At 47.9% G+C, this 16,668-nt stretch overlaps 1 protein-coding gene across 2 annotated transcripts in view; it reads left to right on the forward strand.

Moving 5' to 3' along the window:
* Nucleotides 1-14,271, forward strand: part of VOPP1 (VOPP1 WW domain binding protein) — a 41,011-nt gene extending 26,740 nt beyond the window's left edge. Inside the window, exons 2-5 of one of the 2 annotated variants that reach the window (XM_077303265.1) lie at nt 647-705; nt 8,754-8,831; nt 10,191-10,327; nt 11,181-14,271. In XM_077303265.1, the coding sequence (XP_077159380.1) occupies nt 647-705; nt 8,754-8,831; nt 10,191-10,327; nt 11,181-11,350 (444 nt within the window). In that variant the 3' untranslated portion in view covers nt 11,351-14,271. The remainder of the gene's footprint in view (nt 1-646; nt 706-8,753; nt 8,832-10,190; nt 10,328-11,180) is intronic. The other variant, XM_077303267.1, reaches the window with a different exon arrangement.
* Nucleotides 14,272-16,668: the final 2,397 nt, after the last annotated feature.

The raw sequence follows: 16,668 nt of genomic DNA on the forward strand, positions 1-16,668 counted from the left end.
AGTAGTTCACAGCATCTATAACAGCAGGTTAAGTGGGTGGAGAGTGGGTGTGGCCTGTCCAAGGTAGGGCCCAATCAGGATGCGCAAAGTGCATTCCGATTGGACCCTGCCTTGGACAGGCTACACCCACCCTCCGCCCACCCAGCCAGCCAGGGTCTCTCTGCTGGCATTGCCAGCAGTTTCCCCCTGGATGTTTCCCAGGACACATGTAAGTGCCCTGGGGGTGGTGTTTTCCCTTCCCTGTTGGGCTGTGAGGCCCTCTCGCTGCCTCGGGCTTCACGGGCCAAGGGGCAGTTCCTGTGATGGTGTGGCTGGCGGGGGAGGCTTTCCATTGCCCCTTGGCCCAGGAAGGCTGAGGCAGCTTCACAGCCCAACGGGAAGCTGCTGGGTAGGGCCACAGGGGGGGGGGGCTTTCCCTTAGTCTTTGGCCTTTCCCTTACTCCTTGGACCCCTTTTTAAAGCCCATTTTTGAAATAGCATTTGATACTAGTATCTAATAAATACAATTAATTATATAATCACAATTTTAATAATATATGAAAACTTTAAAAAGCTCAGTTTCCCTTGTTATTGTTTATTGTATGAAATTTGTGGGTTTTCCTTTATACCATACACAGTATAATGTTTTCTCCCTTTTTCTTTTCAGTATACAGAGGCCAAGAAGCAATGCTGGTACTTCGAAGGAGTTTATCCCATCTATTATTTGTAAGTGACCTTTTCCACAATGGATTTCCGTGTATGTGCCTGTTGTGTGACCAATCTAGATTCTTATCCATTCTTGTTGAATTGGCTGACTTTTGTTTTATGGAGTCTAAGGGGAACCCATGCCCTGACCTGGATGTCCAGGGTCGTGATGCTGAGGCAGGAAGTGGCAAACCGCTTCTGAAATGTCTCTTTCCTTCCAAACCCATTGCTTCTATGCACATCTTAAAGAAGGTTGGCTGTCTATAGCACACATGAAGCTGTCTTATTCTGAGTCAAACCCTTGGTCGGTCAAGTCAGTATTATCTGCTTTGAATGACAATAGCTCTCCAGGGTTTTAGGATCGTTCATATCCCTTTTTTAAAACCGGGGATTGAACCTGGGACCTTCAGCACACAGAGCACTATTGAGCTACAGACCTGCTAGGAAAAACCAGCAGTTTGTAGATCACTTCTCTCTTAATTGGTGGAAGAGATTCACAGGCTGTTGGCCAGGGACAGATTTCAGTAGGGTATTTCTTGCATCAAGACCCAGTTTTGTTCCACAAAGAGTATTCTGTAATTTCTGCTTCACTGCAGGGAAGGCGTCGCGATGGTGTTCTGTTGACCTTTGCTCATTCTGCATTCCGTATCATCACAGCAGGGGTTCCATTGCTGTGCTTGCCGACACACTATTTGTGGAAAAAGAATATCTTCCCCCTGAACATAAGGCTCTTTGCCTTCAGTAACAGAAGAGTGTCTGGAAAGAAAACAGCCCTGCAGTTTACTGGGCAGGTTAAATAACACAGAGATAAACAAGCCCTTCAAACAAGACAAAATAGGGATTCCCCACCCCTGACCCAGCGATCCATCATCTTTGGAGATGCTCCTCAAGAGGAACTTTTGCTAGGCAACCAGTCTGGTTTCTCCATTAAGTGGCGCAGGATTGATTATTCCAATGCAAAACATACATCTGTTCCAGGACATCGATGAGGTGTATTGTCCTTTTGTTGCGCTCACACCTCCCGAAATGGAGACTGCTGACTCATCATGTTGAGCCTGTGGTTTATAGGTGTCTCTGTAGTTGATGGCAAATGGGGGAGGGACTCTGCCGTCATTTTCTCCCTCACACTTCAGAAGTGTAATGGGCACAGAGGGGAGCCTAATCCGGTCTGCCAAATGAATTTCCTACCGAACGATCCGGTGGGGTTTTGTTATGGTGCCGGCAAGCAGAACAGTATTTTCCTGCTCGGGAACGAACCTTAACCGAACCTAAATAGATGCAACTTCTCTGGCTCGCACACAGCCCTTGCTAACCTTTTCTTTTGTGGGGGAGTACGTTTTTCTGCATGGATCCTCTCCCTCCCTGCCCCCTGGAAGATGCACACAGAGGCTAAATGGGACCAGAAGGAGAGGCGCTAGCCTGTCCCCCATCCCTGCAGAGATATTGGGGGAGGATCAAAATTGCATGCCCTTCTTCCCCCTGAATGGCCAGAGGCAAAGTGTAGATCATGTTTAATCACAGAATCATAGAATGGGCTTGGAGTAGTTCACAACATCTATAACATCAGGCTAAGTGGGTGGAGAGTGGGTGTGGCCTGTCCAAGAGTGGGTGTGGCAGAGGCTCATGGGAATTGTAGTCCATGGATATCTGGAGGGCCGCAGTTTGACTACCCTTGGTTTGGGGCAAACCGGGATTTGAAACCACAGGATGCTGCTGCCTGATTCTGAGCCAATCCCTTGGCCTATAGAAATCAGTATTGTCCTCTCAGGCTGACAGTGGCTCTCCAGGGTCTCAGTCAGAGGTCTTTCACATCACCTGCCATCTTATTCTCATAACTGGAGCTGCCGGAGATTGAACCTGGGACCTTCTGCATACCAAGCAGATGCTCAGCCACAGAGCTGGGGCCCCTCCCTTGTGTAAGTCCAGCACTCATGAGAGTAGCTATGCTAGATCCAATCTGTGGTCCATCTAATCCAGCACTCTGTTTCCAGCAGTGGCCAATGAAAGGCCGACAAGCAGGGCCCATGGACAGCACCCACTGCTTACGTCTCTCCTGCATTTGACATTCATGGGCACAAACCTGGAGATCTTGTTCAGCAGTCTGTCCTCCAGGCATTTGTCCGACACCCTTTTAATTCCATTTAACCATATCTTGTAGCGGTGAGTTCCATAGGTCATCTACCCATTGTGTGAAACAGATTCTGGCCTCCTTAGGGTATGTCAAGGTTAAGGTTAATTTAGTATTTTAAATCATTGCATTGCACATGTAATTTTAAGAATATATAAATGCAGATTACCACGACTTTATGGATTTCTACACGAGAAGCTTTTTACAGGAGAGAAATGATGTCTGAAGATCAGTGTTTGACATACGGAAAGATATTGCATTATAAAATGAAGACTAAATTTAATGGCTGAGGGATTTCCTGCAGGTGGTCCTTTTAGGCACAACTATTAAATAGGTTTGAAGCAGATAAAAAAGCTCTTGATAAAGCTAAGACTGGTTTTGAAATGCAATTATGTACAAGAGAGCATGTTATTGCTAAGATGTATAGATTGTCAAAATTTGAGACTGGAGAAAAATCAATAAAAGAATGTATGGTAAAACGGGCCAAAAATGTTGGAAAGAATATATTAATGGGACAATGGGAAAATACCTGGATTAAGACCATTTCCGTATTGGGAGCTTCACTGCTTCAGCTCCCATGCGGGAGCACAAATCCAAGATGGACGACGCGCACCAGGCCAAATGCTCTCCCATGTGGGAGCAATATGCCCTGGCTCAAACTCCAGCCTGCAGTCCAGCACAAAGCCTCCTGTGCAGAAATGGAGGATCTTAAATACACATTAAGCTCTCATCCTAAAGAGAATTTTTGTAAAATGTGCTATCGTTACTCATCACCCAAAAGATTATCAGAAATGTATAAAAATATGCCTAACACTTGTGGGAGATGTGACTTCTCCACTTTCTCCACACTGGGCATAATGTTAGAGTCATTGTCATTGTCAGTCCTCAGCTGCCCCTCCCCCCCCAACTAGAAAGCCCTCGGTGGTTTACTTTGATCTCATATGGAAGGTATTCCAACCCCAAAGCTATGGTTGTTACCCTTCTCTGCACCTTTTCCAGCTCTCCAAAAACTTTTCTGAGTTGGAAACTCAGTGTGATTCTCAGGCCCCTGTAGTTGGCTCAGCTTTCTTTTTTAAGAAAACCAGAAGCCTGCTTAAAGAAGCTGCTATGCGCAGCAGGAGATGCGCGTACCCGAAAAGTTGCTCTGCCATTTGAGTGAAATGACACGTATTGTAGAATTATCAGTTCCTTGGCTGTTCAGATTTTAGTATCACGGTGAACTTGTACAGGGACCCTTGCATTCCAATTATGAAATGGTCTGAAACCGCTCACAATTAAAAATGGGAAGCATAACGAATGCGACAGCAGGATAATTTATTTTTAGGAAACGCAAAGGGCATCGTGACCGCAAGAAAAAACAGCCATCACATTGAATGACCAAACTCTTCTAGGAAGAAAAATAAAATCCTTCAGGGACAAAATGAAACGCAGCAACTCCCAGGAAGGAGCAACAAATTTAGCTGCCATGCAAATGCTGTCCGTAAAAGTGTCGGGTGGGTCTCCTAGGGCAGGGGTAGTCAACCTGTGGTCCTCCAGATGTTCATGGACTACAATTCCCATGTGCCCCTGCCAGCAAATGCTGGCAGGGGCTCATGGGAATTGTAGTCCATGAACATCTGGAGGACCACAGGTTGACTACCCCTGTCCTAGGGCAAGCATTCACAAGGTGAGGGGCCGTGAAAAGGCCCTGTCTCTTATTAGCTCTTCAGAGAGCCAAACTAGAAGATCAGGGGCAATTCCCTCATGGTGGGGGGGACTGATCCTTCTCAGGAGAGTGGTGTGGGGTTCTTCTTCTTCTTCCCTGTAAATTTCAGATGAATAAGTTGTCCTCTTTTCTGTGTTTTGTGCTTTTTACCCATGACATGTTGAGATCTGATGTTCTCCGGCTCATTAGACACACTGCAAGCTCTGTCTCCTCATTGAAAGCTGTTGTAGCATTATTGCAAAGGGAATGGAAGTGTTCTTCAGAAAGCCAAGAGTATCTGAACATACGTCTCAGATACTTTCAGCTCCGATGCAGGTTTGCTTTGGTCCAAGCCAGGTTTCTGCTGAAGTCTGAAAATCTGTGCTCCTAATGGCTTGTAATCAGAAGCTGGAGAAAGCGATTGAGCTATAAATACACTTGCTTAAGGCTGCCTTGTGGGGCACAGTTCTCTTGGTGGCTTTTCCCTCCCTCTTCTGCACTACATCCCACCCACTCTTCCTCTAAGGAAGTGGTCTCTGACCTTCCCAGATGAAACTACCGCATTTTAAGCAAGAGCAAGAAGGAACAGGATTACACAGGCCCATGAAAGTCACATGACAGGAAGAGGAGGAGCCCTGGCCATACTAAAAGATCCTCTCCACCACTGAGTGACCTTGCTTCACCATCCTTTTCAGCTGTAAAATGTGGTGGTACTGCAGAATTAACTATAAAGATCAGACGAACTATGAAGAATGTTTCTTGAGCAGTGGGAGAACTTTGATAATTTTTAAACACCTCATAGCTCAGTAAAAAATTAAACCTACTATGCTGGCCTCTGAACATGATTTTTGCACTTTTTGGTCATGGTTTCCCAGCATTATCCTGATTGATGCTACCTCCTTGCAGTGTAGTATCTCTGTGAAAGAATGCATATCTTGCTAGTATCCTCATACATTATATCTTAGAATCATAGAATCATAGAGTTGGAAGGGGCCATACAGGCCATCTAGTCCAACCCCCTGCTCAACGCAGGATCAGCCCAAAGCATCCTAAAGCATCCAAGAAAAGTGTGTATCCAGCCTTTGCTTGAAGACTGCCAGTGAGGGATATATCTTGGTATAAGAGCAGCGGCCTGTAATCTAGAGAGCTGGAGATTCCCCACTCCTCCACATGCAGCCAGCTAGATGACCTTGGGCCAGTCACAGTTCTCTAACAGCTCTCTCACCTACCTCACAGTGTTGCTGTTGCAGAGAGAGGAAGGATAGGCAGTTGTAAGTGGGGTACAAAAACTCAGCCCTCCTCTCGTTTTCTTCAACGGTGGCCAAGAGACAAGCATGACGATTGCTAGATTGCTATTTTCTTTGTTGCTGTATGTGACTGTATGAATTGGGAAGCCCCATTCTGCATGTCATAAAGACGGATACCAGTCTGCCCTGTTAACATAATGGGGACCAATGCAAAGAATCAATATGGTGCATTGGCATGGCGTGTTGAGTAGCCCCCCCCACCCCATCTCACGTATCAGCACAGCAGACCCTCAATGAAAGAGATGGGTCTGCCTTGTATTGTTTTGGGCCTTGAATCATTCCGAAGCTCATCCTGTTTTTTTAATTTGTGTATGAAACATCCATCTGCGATGGCTTCTTCACACAAGTGAGTCATCGGCTAGTGCTGGAGCAGCTGACCCTTATGGGCTTCCATTTTCCTCTCTCCTGTGCTGGAAAGATACATTTTACCCGGAATCATGTGCTTCCAGGCCCAGGGTGTGTTGTCTGTCATCTTCGAGTGCATCCCTGGGGAAAGCCCCTGAACAGGAATGAAATAAGACTCAGTCAAACCAAAGGCCAAGGGTCTCTCTGAAGTAGCATCCATGACGGGGAGGGCTTTTGCAAAGGCCCAAATTAGCAGCGCTTCCCAATCTCGAGGGAGTGCCCCATCTGGGCCTTATGGTGCCATGGCAACACAGCGCTGTTTTCACCCCTCCCCAGATGTATCATCTCACCAGTGACATTCTTCAAAGCGGCTCTTCTGGCATCACAGCGGCTGGATCTTCTGGGCCTGTTCTCCAGCTAATGTGTTGACAGGTGAAGCCTTTGACAGAATTGCAGAGGTTTTCCTTTCCTTTTAATGCATGTCTCTGCCAGGCAGCCTCTTGCTGTACGTTAAAAATAAACAAACACACTTATATGTCTTATACTCTTTATCATGATAAACTTCTATTGAGGATATGAGCAGAGGATTTGGAAGACTCAGTATGTTCCAATGTGTAAACCATATTCTCAAAAGCTGACTCTTTTCTTGTGCTATAATCATTCTGGTTGATTTTTTAATCCCCAAACAGCTGTGTAAACCTTTATCTAGGTCTGCTGATTCACATTTTACTATTCTTTATCTTGGATTTTTAATCCAGTCTGCAATCTAGACCAAACCTGCTACTTGACAATTTAACTTTATATTTGGAACTGTTGCATCTCCTCTCTTTGCCTCATCTTGGAATATTTTAAAACCTATTCTTGGTTTCTTGCCATTCCAAAGAAATGTATTTGTCTGTCTCTGCTTTTCTCTCAGCCTCCCTTTTTCTGTATGCTTTTGAAATAGTCATTTTGGCAATACGTTCATTTTGACCCAGCCATGAGATTTTTTTTTTCATCAGGTTAAGTCTGTTCGGTTTCCAGGATTTCTGATAGCTGTTTTTGAAAAGACTACATATTTGTCCGGTCACAATTATCTGCAGATATAAAACCACACCATCTGCGGAAACTTTTCATTTAAAATTCTATATCATCCTCTTTTATTCCTTTGATCTTTGGGCTTTGTCTAATCTTTGCAGCCAAAGTCTCTTTCGCTAGGATAAATACTAGAGGTGACGGGATGGCTCTGGCATATTCCTTTTTTGGAAAAATTACTTCTGTTAGTTTTCCAGTTGTTAAAATCTTTGCCTCTTGGTTTCAGTATATACTTTCCATCTAGAGCACAGCCCATAATCTAAAGTCCGTTTCGTAGCCCATGCTAGATTACCAAACACTTTCTCTGCATCCAAAAATAAAATGCTGCCCCCCCCCCTGATTTGCAAATTCTATGCGTCTGTAAACCGCTCGGGGAGCGGTATAAATAAAACAGTGAGGCTAAGGGTGGTGGGCTGAGTCCAGGATAGGAAACAGGGGCCAACGATTGGCCCCTTGGCTCTGGACTGACAAGAATTCCAGCCAGTCGGGTGAGGACCAATCAGGGCCCTCACCAGGACAGACCAAAGTTCCATCCTCCCGACCTACCTACCCAGCCCAGCCATGGGCAATCTGGAGACATTGCTGCCAGTCTGCTCCTGACCACCACAGGGAGAGGAGGTCAGTAGGGCTGCCAAGGGGGATGAGAACAGAGGCTCGGACAGGCTGCGCCAGCCCTTTTCGCCCCAAGGCTGTCCTAACTGTCATGTCCAACTGCAAATTGCCTCAGAACCCTGACAGAGCTGGCAGGAGGCTGCAGAGTGCCCTCCCTCCCCCTCCCTCCCTTCAGGCATGCTGCGAAGGAGCCTCTGACAGGCCCTGACGGGGGGGATGGAGGCCTTTCCAAGACCAAAGCAGGGGAGCCTCAGGGCATGGGGGTGGGCATTCCTTTGGGGGGAGGAAGAATTTCTCCTTCTGCCAAACAGCTGACAGGGAGGCTACAGAAAAGCTACAGAAAAGCCCCTTCTCACTTAAAATACTGCTCTGACCAGGGGTTAGACACAGCCAAGCCGTGTTTTTCTTCTTTGCAACTTGAGGCCACTGCACAGCGTTATTCTGCAGATGAAACTGGATGATGTTGTGAAGGTTCTTTTGTCTCCTGTTTCATCTGCACAACAACCCTGTGCAGTAGGCCTCAAGTCTTTCAATTCAACGACAACCTGTGTGGGAGGCCTTAAATGTTTCTTCTCTACCACAACCCTGTCCAAAGTAGCCCTTTCTGCCCGAGGGGCTGATCTTTATACTATGAAGATGAGCTATAATTCCAGGGACTCTCTAGGCCCCACCTGGAGGTTGGCTCCCTGTGGATTGTAAATATTTATCGAGTTTTGGAGGTGGGACTTCAAAATCGTACAATGCCTTAGAGTCCAGTCTTCGAGGACGCTGTGGGTGCGCTTCTGGGCCTGGGGGCCCCCAAAAGCACACCTAGCGCCCGTCGTATTTACAAGTACAACAGGCTTGGTCCCTAGTCTCTTATAAATTGTATAGTAGCCTTCACATAGCTCCTTGATTCTCTGTGTTTGTGTGTGTGCAGATGCCGCTCCTATGAAGACTGCTGTGGTTCAAGGTGCTGTGTAAGGACCCTGTCCATTCAGAGGCTATGGTACTTTTGGTAAGTTGGTATTCTGCTTTTCTTGAAAGCTGCACTCGTTTTGTCTCTCGGCTGTACAAACAGGTTTCCGGAAGTTATTTGTTCACAAAATTGTGTTCAGGCCCTCCTGCCCATTTCCAACCCCCCTTACTCACTGACTATTCGTTGAAGGCCTAAAAAATAATAGAGGGAGAGAGCCAGCTGGTGAGTTTTTAATATCCCTGCCTGGTTGCTTGGAGACGATGCTTACTTGCCTCGGGCAAGCCTCCGGGGGAGCGATTCACAGGCCTGGCATGCGTCAGAATGGGAAGATGCAGCGCAGTTCTAAAATGCGAGGCAGACAATGGTTTTGGGATACACACACACACAAGATAGTTTTCTTCGTTTACTTTATCGCCAGCCTGTCTTGCTGAGATGCAAGGTGGATCATGCCATATCATTGGACGCCGTAGGGTATCCGGTAAACAACTCAATAGGACTGGGATTACGGAAGATAGGGGGGAAATGCAAAAGGAAAGAAGGTATCAGACATGATGTACATCATAAAGAATGTTTTATTTTTATTTCTGGCAGAGAGGTTAATCTCCCTAACAAAAAACTTCACTAAGGGGTCTCAGATCCTGCAACACACAATCTTTTAGATCTTGGAACTTTGGGTGAACATCTCAACTACTTAGGCATTGTTCCTCTTGAGCAGTGGTCCCCAACCCCCAGTCCGGGGACCAGTAGCGGTCCTTAGATCAGTTGGTACCGGGCCGCGGCTCCTCCTCGTCCTCCTCCCTGGCTGCTGCCTCGGGGGCTGCCTTGCCACTCTGTCGCCGGCTCACCTTTGGTGCTCTCCAGTGACTGACTTGGCTGGGGCTCCCCCTCGGTGTGGCACTGCACAGCTGCTGCTGGCAGCAATTCCCAGCAGGCGGCGGGAAATCAGGGGTACCAGCGGGAAAGCAAGTGGAGCAGGGGCTCAGGTGGTGGCGCTGATGTCCCTCAGCAAAAGACTGCCCCCCCCCCAGGCCTCAGTAAAATTGTCAAGCGTTGACCGGTCCCCGGTGATAAAAAGGTTGGGGACCACTGCTCTTGAGAACCAACACAGTGTAGTGATTAAAGAGCAGCGGCTTCTGATCTGGAGAACTGGGTTGGACTCCCCACTCCTCCTCTATATGCAGCCAGCTGGGGCCAGTCTTGGGCCAGTCACAGTTCTCTCAGGGCTCTCTTACCTCACAGGGAAGGGTACTTTGAGTAGTAAAAAGCAGGGTACAAAAAAACTAGTTCCGCTTCTCCTCTTCACACTGGTTCGGCGAGACATTTGCGCAATCTTGGTGGTAGACATTGGTGCAACAATGGACTTGAACTGCCTTGTTCTCCCTTTGTCTCTTTGCTCAGGTTCCTTCTGATGATGGGAGTTCTGTTTTGTTGTGGGGCTGGTTTCTTTATCCGAAGGCGGATGTATCCTCCACCACTGGTGGACGAAGCGACTTACAACGTGTCATACACTCGGCCTCCTAACCCCAGTGCTGCAGGTGAGGCGCTACATCTGTCCTCTCAACGCCTCCTCCCTTGGCGACTGTCTAAGGGAGACGGTCTAACTGTACTTAGGAGAGGAACGGGAAGGCGACTGTAAGCCGCTTTGAGCCTCCTTCGGGTAGGAAAAAGCGGCATATAAGAACCAACTCTTCTTCTTCTTCTTCTTCTTCTTCTTCTTCTTCTTCTTCTTCTTCTTCTTCTTCTTCTTCACTGCTAGGGCCCAAAATTCAGAAAATTCGCAACGGGGAACTTCATTCATTCATTCATCCATCCATTCATCCATCCATCCATCCATCCATCCATCCATCCATCCATCCATTCATTCATTCATTCATTCATTCATTTTTAGATTTTTACCCAGCCACTCTCGACGAAAGTTCTCTCATGGTGACTTACAATACAGATCAAAGAAACACACTATAACCCATAAAACACCATTAAAACATTAAAACATTAACAGTATCAACCGAAATAAGACAATGTCAAAGATGGTGGTATAACTCCCTAATACTCCTAACCCCAACTCCTCTGTTCCAGCCTAGAGGCCAACACAGTGGTGCTGTAATGTTGTCAATCCGTCAGGTTAGCACTCTGGAGTTGCAGCGCTCAGCTTGGCAATGACTTTGCTGCTGAGAAAGTGAGAATCTGGTGCGTAGAGCTAAAAGAAAGAGTCCTCAGGGCAGCTAAGAGTTCAGCAGAGCTGTAGGCGAAACAATCCCTTGACTCCACACTGTAGTCATTATGCCTTCCCATCCGTTCTTCCCCAGCACCCACCGTTTACTGCGATGGGAAAGGTGAAAGAGAACTCTACATTCAAATTCCGTCTATTGTCTTTGTCTCTGTCCCCAGCAGGCATGCCCTACTATGGCGAACCAGAAGGAGTGGTGATGAACCCCATGGCCATGGCCTATCACGTCCAGCCAAAGTCTCCACAAATGAACCCCATTTACCCGCCTCCCCCGTCATACTGCAACACGCCGCCCCCGCCGTACGAGCAGGCCGTGAAATCTTCCACATAACCTTTCTCTGCTGCAGCAGGAGCTGGCTTCATGCGAACAGGGCGGGATGGGGAGCAGTGCAAGATTCCGGAATGCTCCAGCACCTCGTTGTCCTGCCCCTAGCTTGGCATTCTTTGGACGGGACCTGCAGCTCCGTGGCAAAGCGCACTTCTCTTCCGACGCCTTCAGAACCAGAGCCGAGTCTTTGAGAATCCTTCCCCCCCTCCCTTTCGGAAGCCTATATTTAAATACCTTTTATGCTTTCCTTTTTATTTATTCTCTTTGTGGATCCGGAGGCGTGTTTCAAGGCGTCGTCATGGCACGGGACAGTCAAAGGCACAAAACGATGTACAAGCCAGACGTGGTGTTTTGAAAGAGACGGCAAGGTGGAGAGGGAGCAGCCGAGGGATGGACGGGTCAAACCGACTGAAACTGGTCAGGCATCGAACTGTGTTTGGATGGTGCAAACCCTGAGGAATTCTGGGGGAAATCACAGGTTGATCAAGGCCTCCGTGTTTTACTTGCAGGAACCTTGGGAGGAACAGAGCTCTGCCTTATCCGCTCCAGCCCGCATTTCTTTTTTGGGTCAAGGTTGCCAGGAATAAGTATGTATCGAAGAACTGGGAAGGATGGGCAGGTTGTTGCAGACATGCATGGAAAAAGAAACGTGTCCGGCTCAAAAGTGATGCTGCCATTCAGAGCCGCCAAACCTTAGTCACCCAGGAGGGGGATAAGAAACCCCTGACCTATAGTGAACATTAAAGAAATTAAAATGCAGTAAGATGTAGGTTGTGCTGTTGATGTGCGGCCCCTTGGCACATGGCTTGGGTGTATGCTTAAGTCCCCCCCTCCCCATGTATACTTAAAGAATATAAACTAGAGGCTGCGACCAGAAATGTGTGTCCCGGTTGGCTAAAGGATTGTCTTGCTGTAATGTGTGAACCCTGAAGTTCTTCGGTTTGGATGTTTTTGTATCTCTTTTGCACGTTCTTTTCAGGCTTTCAGTCTGGCGCTGCTTTCAAAGCCCCCTCAAGGCCATTTCTGCCCTTCTTTGTGATTTGCTCAACTGGAAGTCCTTTGCATTGGGAAGTGATTGACTGTCCCGGGGGCGCAAATCTCGGGCCGAGGAATACGTTCTGAGGAAATAACTTGTGTAGAAAACATCAGGAACAAGTCCCTGGTGATAAATTCAGGGTGTCCCCCTCCTGATCGATTTGCTCCTCAAAACTGGGTATGAGAAGATCGGCCACCGCTGTGATGATCTGGGCACAGCATCCTGGATTTGTCTTCCATTATTACGGCCTTCCGTCTTTGCCATTATCAAGTTCTACCAGCTGTTGCTTCTCGACCTGTCCAGATTGCTGGTTGGGGTGTTGCCAGGCTGCCACCTGAAGATTCCTCCTCTCCATCTTTATATCAGCTGCCCAGCATCTCCTAGCCTTTCTCTCTCCCCCTCTGGGCATTTTTGCCCATTCTGCACTACTGCCTGCCAGGACAGCAGGTATGCCCTATGACAGGCAAAAGAGGGGAACAGGAGAAGACAGAACATCTGAAGGGAAAAAAACAGGGAGAGGAGCTACTTCCAGTTTTGTCTCCCCTTCCAGCTCTCGACTGAAGGATAAAGGAGGCATTCCTGTTTTGTAATTTGTTAAATGGGGCATTTGAAAGAGCAGTTTCCCCGGGATGTGAGATCTTAGTGCGGTTACTGAGTATGTTTAGAGTCCTACTGAGAATCCATACAAAAGTTGGAATGGACATACGTCAATCCCAGTAATACTCAAAACACAAACAAATATTGTCTCCTAAAATGTAAGACAGGATCGGCAGCCACAGTGTTTGTGCCGTGCTGCTTAGCTCAGGAGCATCGGTCTTTGGCTGAGCAGGGGAGATGCAGACCATAGGACAGCACCTGCATGTCCACAGAAATCCGTTCTCGTCGTTCCACTCCATTGCACTGGAGAAAAGCACCCAATTTGCAAGTAGGAGCCACGTGGTGGTGGTGGAGGGGAATCTCATTAAGTGGAATGCTGGTAAGGAAGCCAGGCTCACCTTTTTGGCTGACAGCAACCCAGTTAGCAGCAAAGCAGAAGAAAGCGGACTGAGCTGAACCGATACCTCTCCCTTGCATTGGAGCTGGTCTCTCGCCATATAGCCAGCCAGGCACACAGCTGCCGGATGCAACCTCTAGTGCGTTAACAATCCCCCGCTAGCCATGGCTTCAAGACCACGTACCTAGGTAGGGAGGAGTGCCGAGGAAGGCAGAGCAGAGCAGAGCAGAGCAGAAGGGCGCAGGCCTCAACTTCCAAAAGCCATCAGTTCAAATCTCATGTGGGGGATTTGGAAGGAAATGGATGCAGAAGGAAGGCCGGGCTTAGTGGAGAGTTTGCACCCGCAAGTACAAGCCCTTGCGGTGAGCTGCCAATACTCATTGGCTGTCCCACAAGCCAATCATTTGGCTTGGCAATCTCCCATCCCTCTGCTATATTGGGCGGGGGGGGGGCTGCTCCTACTCCTCCCAGCATCCCTGGTCCTTTGTCCCTTTCCCACCCTGGGGGAGGGCTTAGTTAGTATCCTCACCCATTCAGAGGTTTGCTCTGCTCATCGCCTACTGGCATTGCCAGTGCAGTGATGCTCATAGCTCATATACAAAAGACCTGCCGGCACCGATCCTCCTTCCATTTTGTAAACGCTTGTAGTAACTGGTAAAGCGGATTCCTTCCTGATGATAACATTCCAGCAGGACACCTGAATAGACATCCCGGTTGTATATCTTTGGTGTATCTCATGGAATGAGATTCTGGATCTACGACTGTTCCAGTGGAGCTGATGTTTTTAGCTTTTTGTAATCTTTGTATCCTAGTTGGGCCATTTAACTATGTAACTGAAGAGCACAGTTTCAGTCTTCGACTCACTGTAATTAAATTTTGCAAGTGTTTTAGAGACATTCTGGCGGCCTCTGTTAATTTACCCGGAGTCACTCGAGCTGTGGGTCTTGCGGCAGAATAGTTCCTGGATTGGAATCACACGTGGAGGAGGCTTCTCTGTGAGCAGAAAACCCTGCACTTAGAAAGCTAGCACATTAGCGGCAAAGCCAGGCAAGGATGGTTCTCGATGACACCTGGATTTTACATGCAAGGTGTTGCATTCAGTCCAGCCGTTTACATCAGCCATCCCCAAGGGGGCCATATGAAAAATGTGATGAGGGGTGCCCAAAGGTTTATGGGGACCCTCTTAACTGAACTGATGAAATACTCTTTTGGTCACAAATGAGGACACCTATTTGCTGTGTTCTCCGTTCCACCCGTAAGCTAATTAGCGTTCTATTTCTGACGGAGGTAAGTGCTAGAGGCACATCCACTAATGAAGGTTTATCATAAACCTGGCCTTTGTGGATGGCTCCCATTGTAGCCACCAGTGTCCCTCTTCCTATTAGCGGGCAAGCCGAGGACAGTAAATGCAACCTTGCTATGGAATGGAGTCCCTTTAGGACAAGTGTGCTAATCAAATTTTCATAGAATCATAGAGTTGGAAGGGGCCATACAGGCCATCTAGTCCGACCCCCTGCTCAACGCAGGATCAGCCCAAAGCATCCTAATGTCTGTCTGCTACCAGGACCCCCTTCAGCCTCTGCCTCTTTTTTGTCACTTCTAAATTATGAGATCCAGTGTATATTATCATAAACCCATGGTATAAGAGGGGAGGGGCATATGTCGTCCTGCCAGCAACGGTCGGTCCACCATAGTCCTCGATCCTCCTCTTCCACCAAGATTAGCCCCTAAAAAGGTAAAGGTAAAGGTATCCCCTGTGCAAGCACCGAGTCATGTCTGACCCTTGGGGTGACGCCCTCTAGCGTTTTCATGGCAGACTCAATACGGGGTGGTTTGCCAGTGCCTTCCCCAGTCATTACCGTTTACCCCCCAGCAAGCTGGGTACTCATTTCACCGACCTCGGAAGGATGGAAGGCTGAGTCAACCTTGAGCCGGCTGCTGGGATTGAACTCCCAGCCTTATGGGCAAAGCTTTCAGACGGCTGCCTTACCACTCTGCGCCACAAGAGGCTCTTAAGATTAGCCCCTGTAATCCGTAATTCACGTAGAGGGGGGCAGGGATCTTAAAAAAAAAATAATGCAAGCAGAAACAAAAATGGGTTGCAGGCCTTCATTGGGGTTTGGATCCAGCTAGGTTTTTTTTTTTTGTCTAGGTGATCCATTGGTCTAGGTCAGGGGTAGTCAAACTGCGGCCCTCCAGATGTCCATGGACTACAATTCCCAGGAGCCCCTGCCAGCGAACGCTGGCAGGGGCTCCTGGGAATTGTAGTCCATGGACATCTGGAGGGCCGCAGTTTGACTACCCCTGGTCTAGGTGATCCAACTGCAGAAAGAACATGCCTGTTCTGTGCTCCTCCTCAGACATTCATGGGTGTAATCCTATGCAGAGTTAGGCCAAGCAAAACCAATTGTTTTATTGGGGGGGGGGGGGGTTAGGCTTGCACTGTGGCTTTTTTGATGGCGTCAGAACCATTCTTGACATTTTAAATGTCTAGTCACCTAGGCTGCATGAAGGCCATATGGACAGTACTGGACAGTACCATCGAAATCTCTTTTGAGACTGATAATGAAAACGGGTGAAATCTGCAGTATCGACTGTGTTTTCTGGCCCCGAGGGGTCTCTTAGCAAGCCAGTCTTTCTCCTTGGAGCATTCTGGGAGGGGGGGGGGAGAACCTCCAGTTACATGCGTCATCTGTTGCAAAGCCGATGCTCCCATCTGGCCAGCCAGCAGAGGTTTTTACAACAGAGATTGAAGGTGTGAAACGTCACCAAGCTGCTAGTCTGGACAGGACTTTTGGCTTGTGTTATTGCTATCTCTTGAGCACTGAACAACTGACAGGCAGGCACACTCCATGGCCGGGATGGCACCCCTGTGGAATTGGTTCAGGGCCTCGCTTGCTGTCTCAAGATGTGCTTTCGAAGGATAATTCAAGGGAAAAAATTGACTGATGTTATCTGCTCAAAAATGCTGTGATAAACTGGGAACAGTGAGGGATCCGACTGACCGCAGGAGGTAGCACATCTGTCTTAAGTCCTGGATCTGCTGAGGCCAGGAAGTACCATTGACAAATCTCAAAAACAAAGCTGGATCTTTTTTTTTTTTCTTCCTGTGAGTCAACATGACCGTATATGGTCATCTCACCCAATTAATGTTTAATTTATAATATATTTTTAAAATTTGCTAATTAACTCCTAACCATTCAGGAAACCCTTCCAGGGCTGCCAGGAAACCTCTAGGTCAGTGGTCCCCAGCTCCCGGTCCGGGGACCGGGACCGGTCCGTAGATCAGTT

Source organism: Paroedura picta, chromosome 11, assembly GCF_049243985.1.
Source record: "Paroedura picta isolate Pp20150507F chromosome 11, Ppicta_v3.0, whole genome shotgun sequence".
In the NCBI taxonomy this organism is placed as follows: Eukaryota; Metazoa; Chordata; class Lepidosauria; order Squamata; family Gekkonidae; genus Paroedura; species Paroedura picta.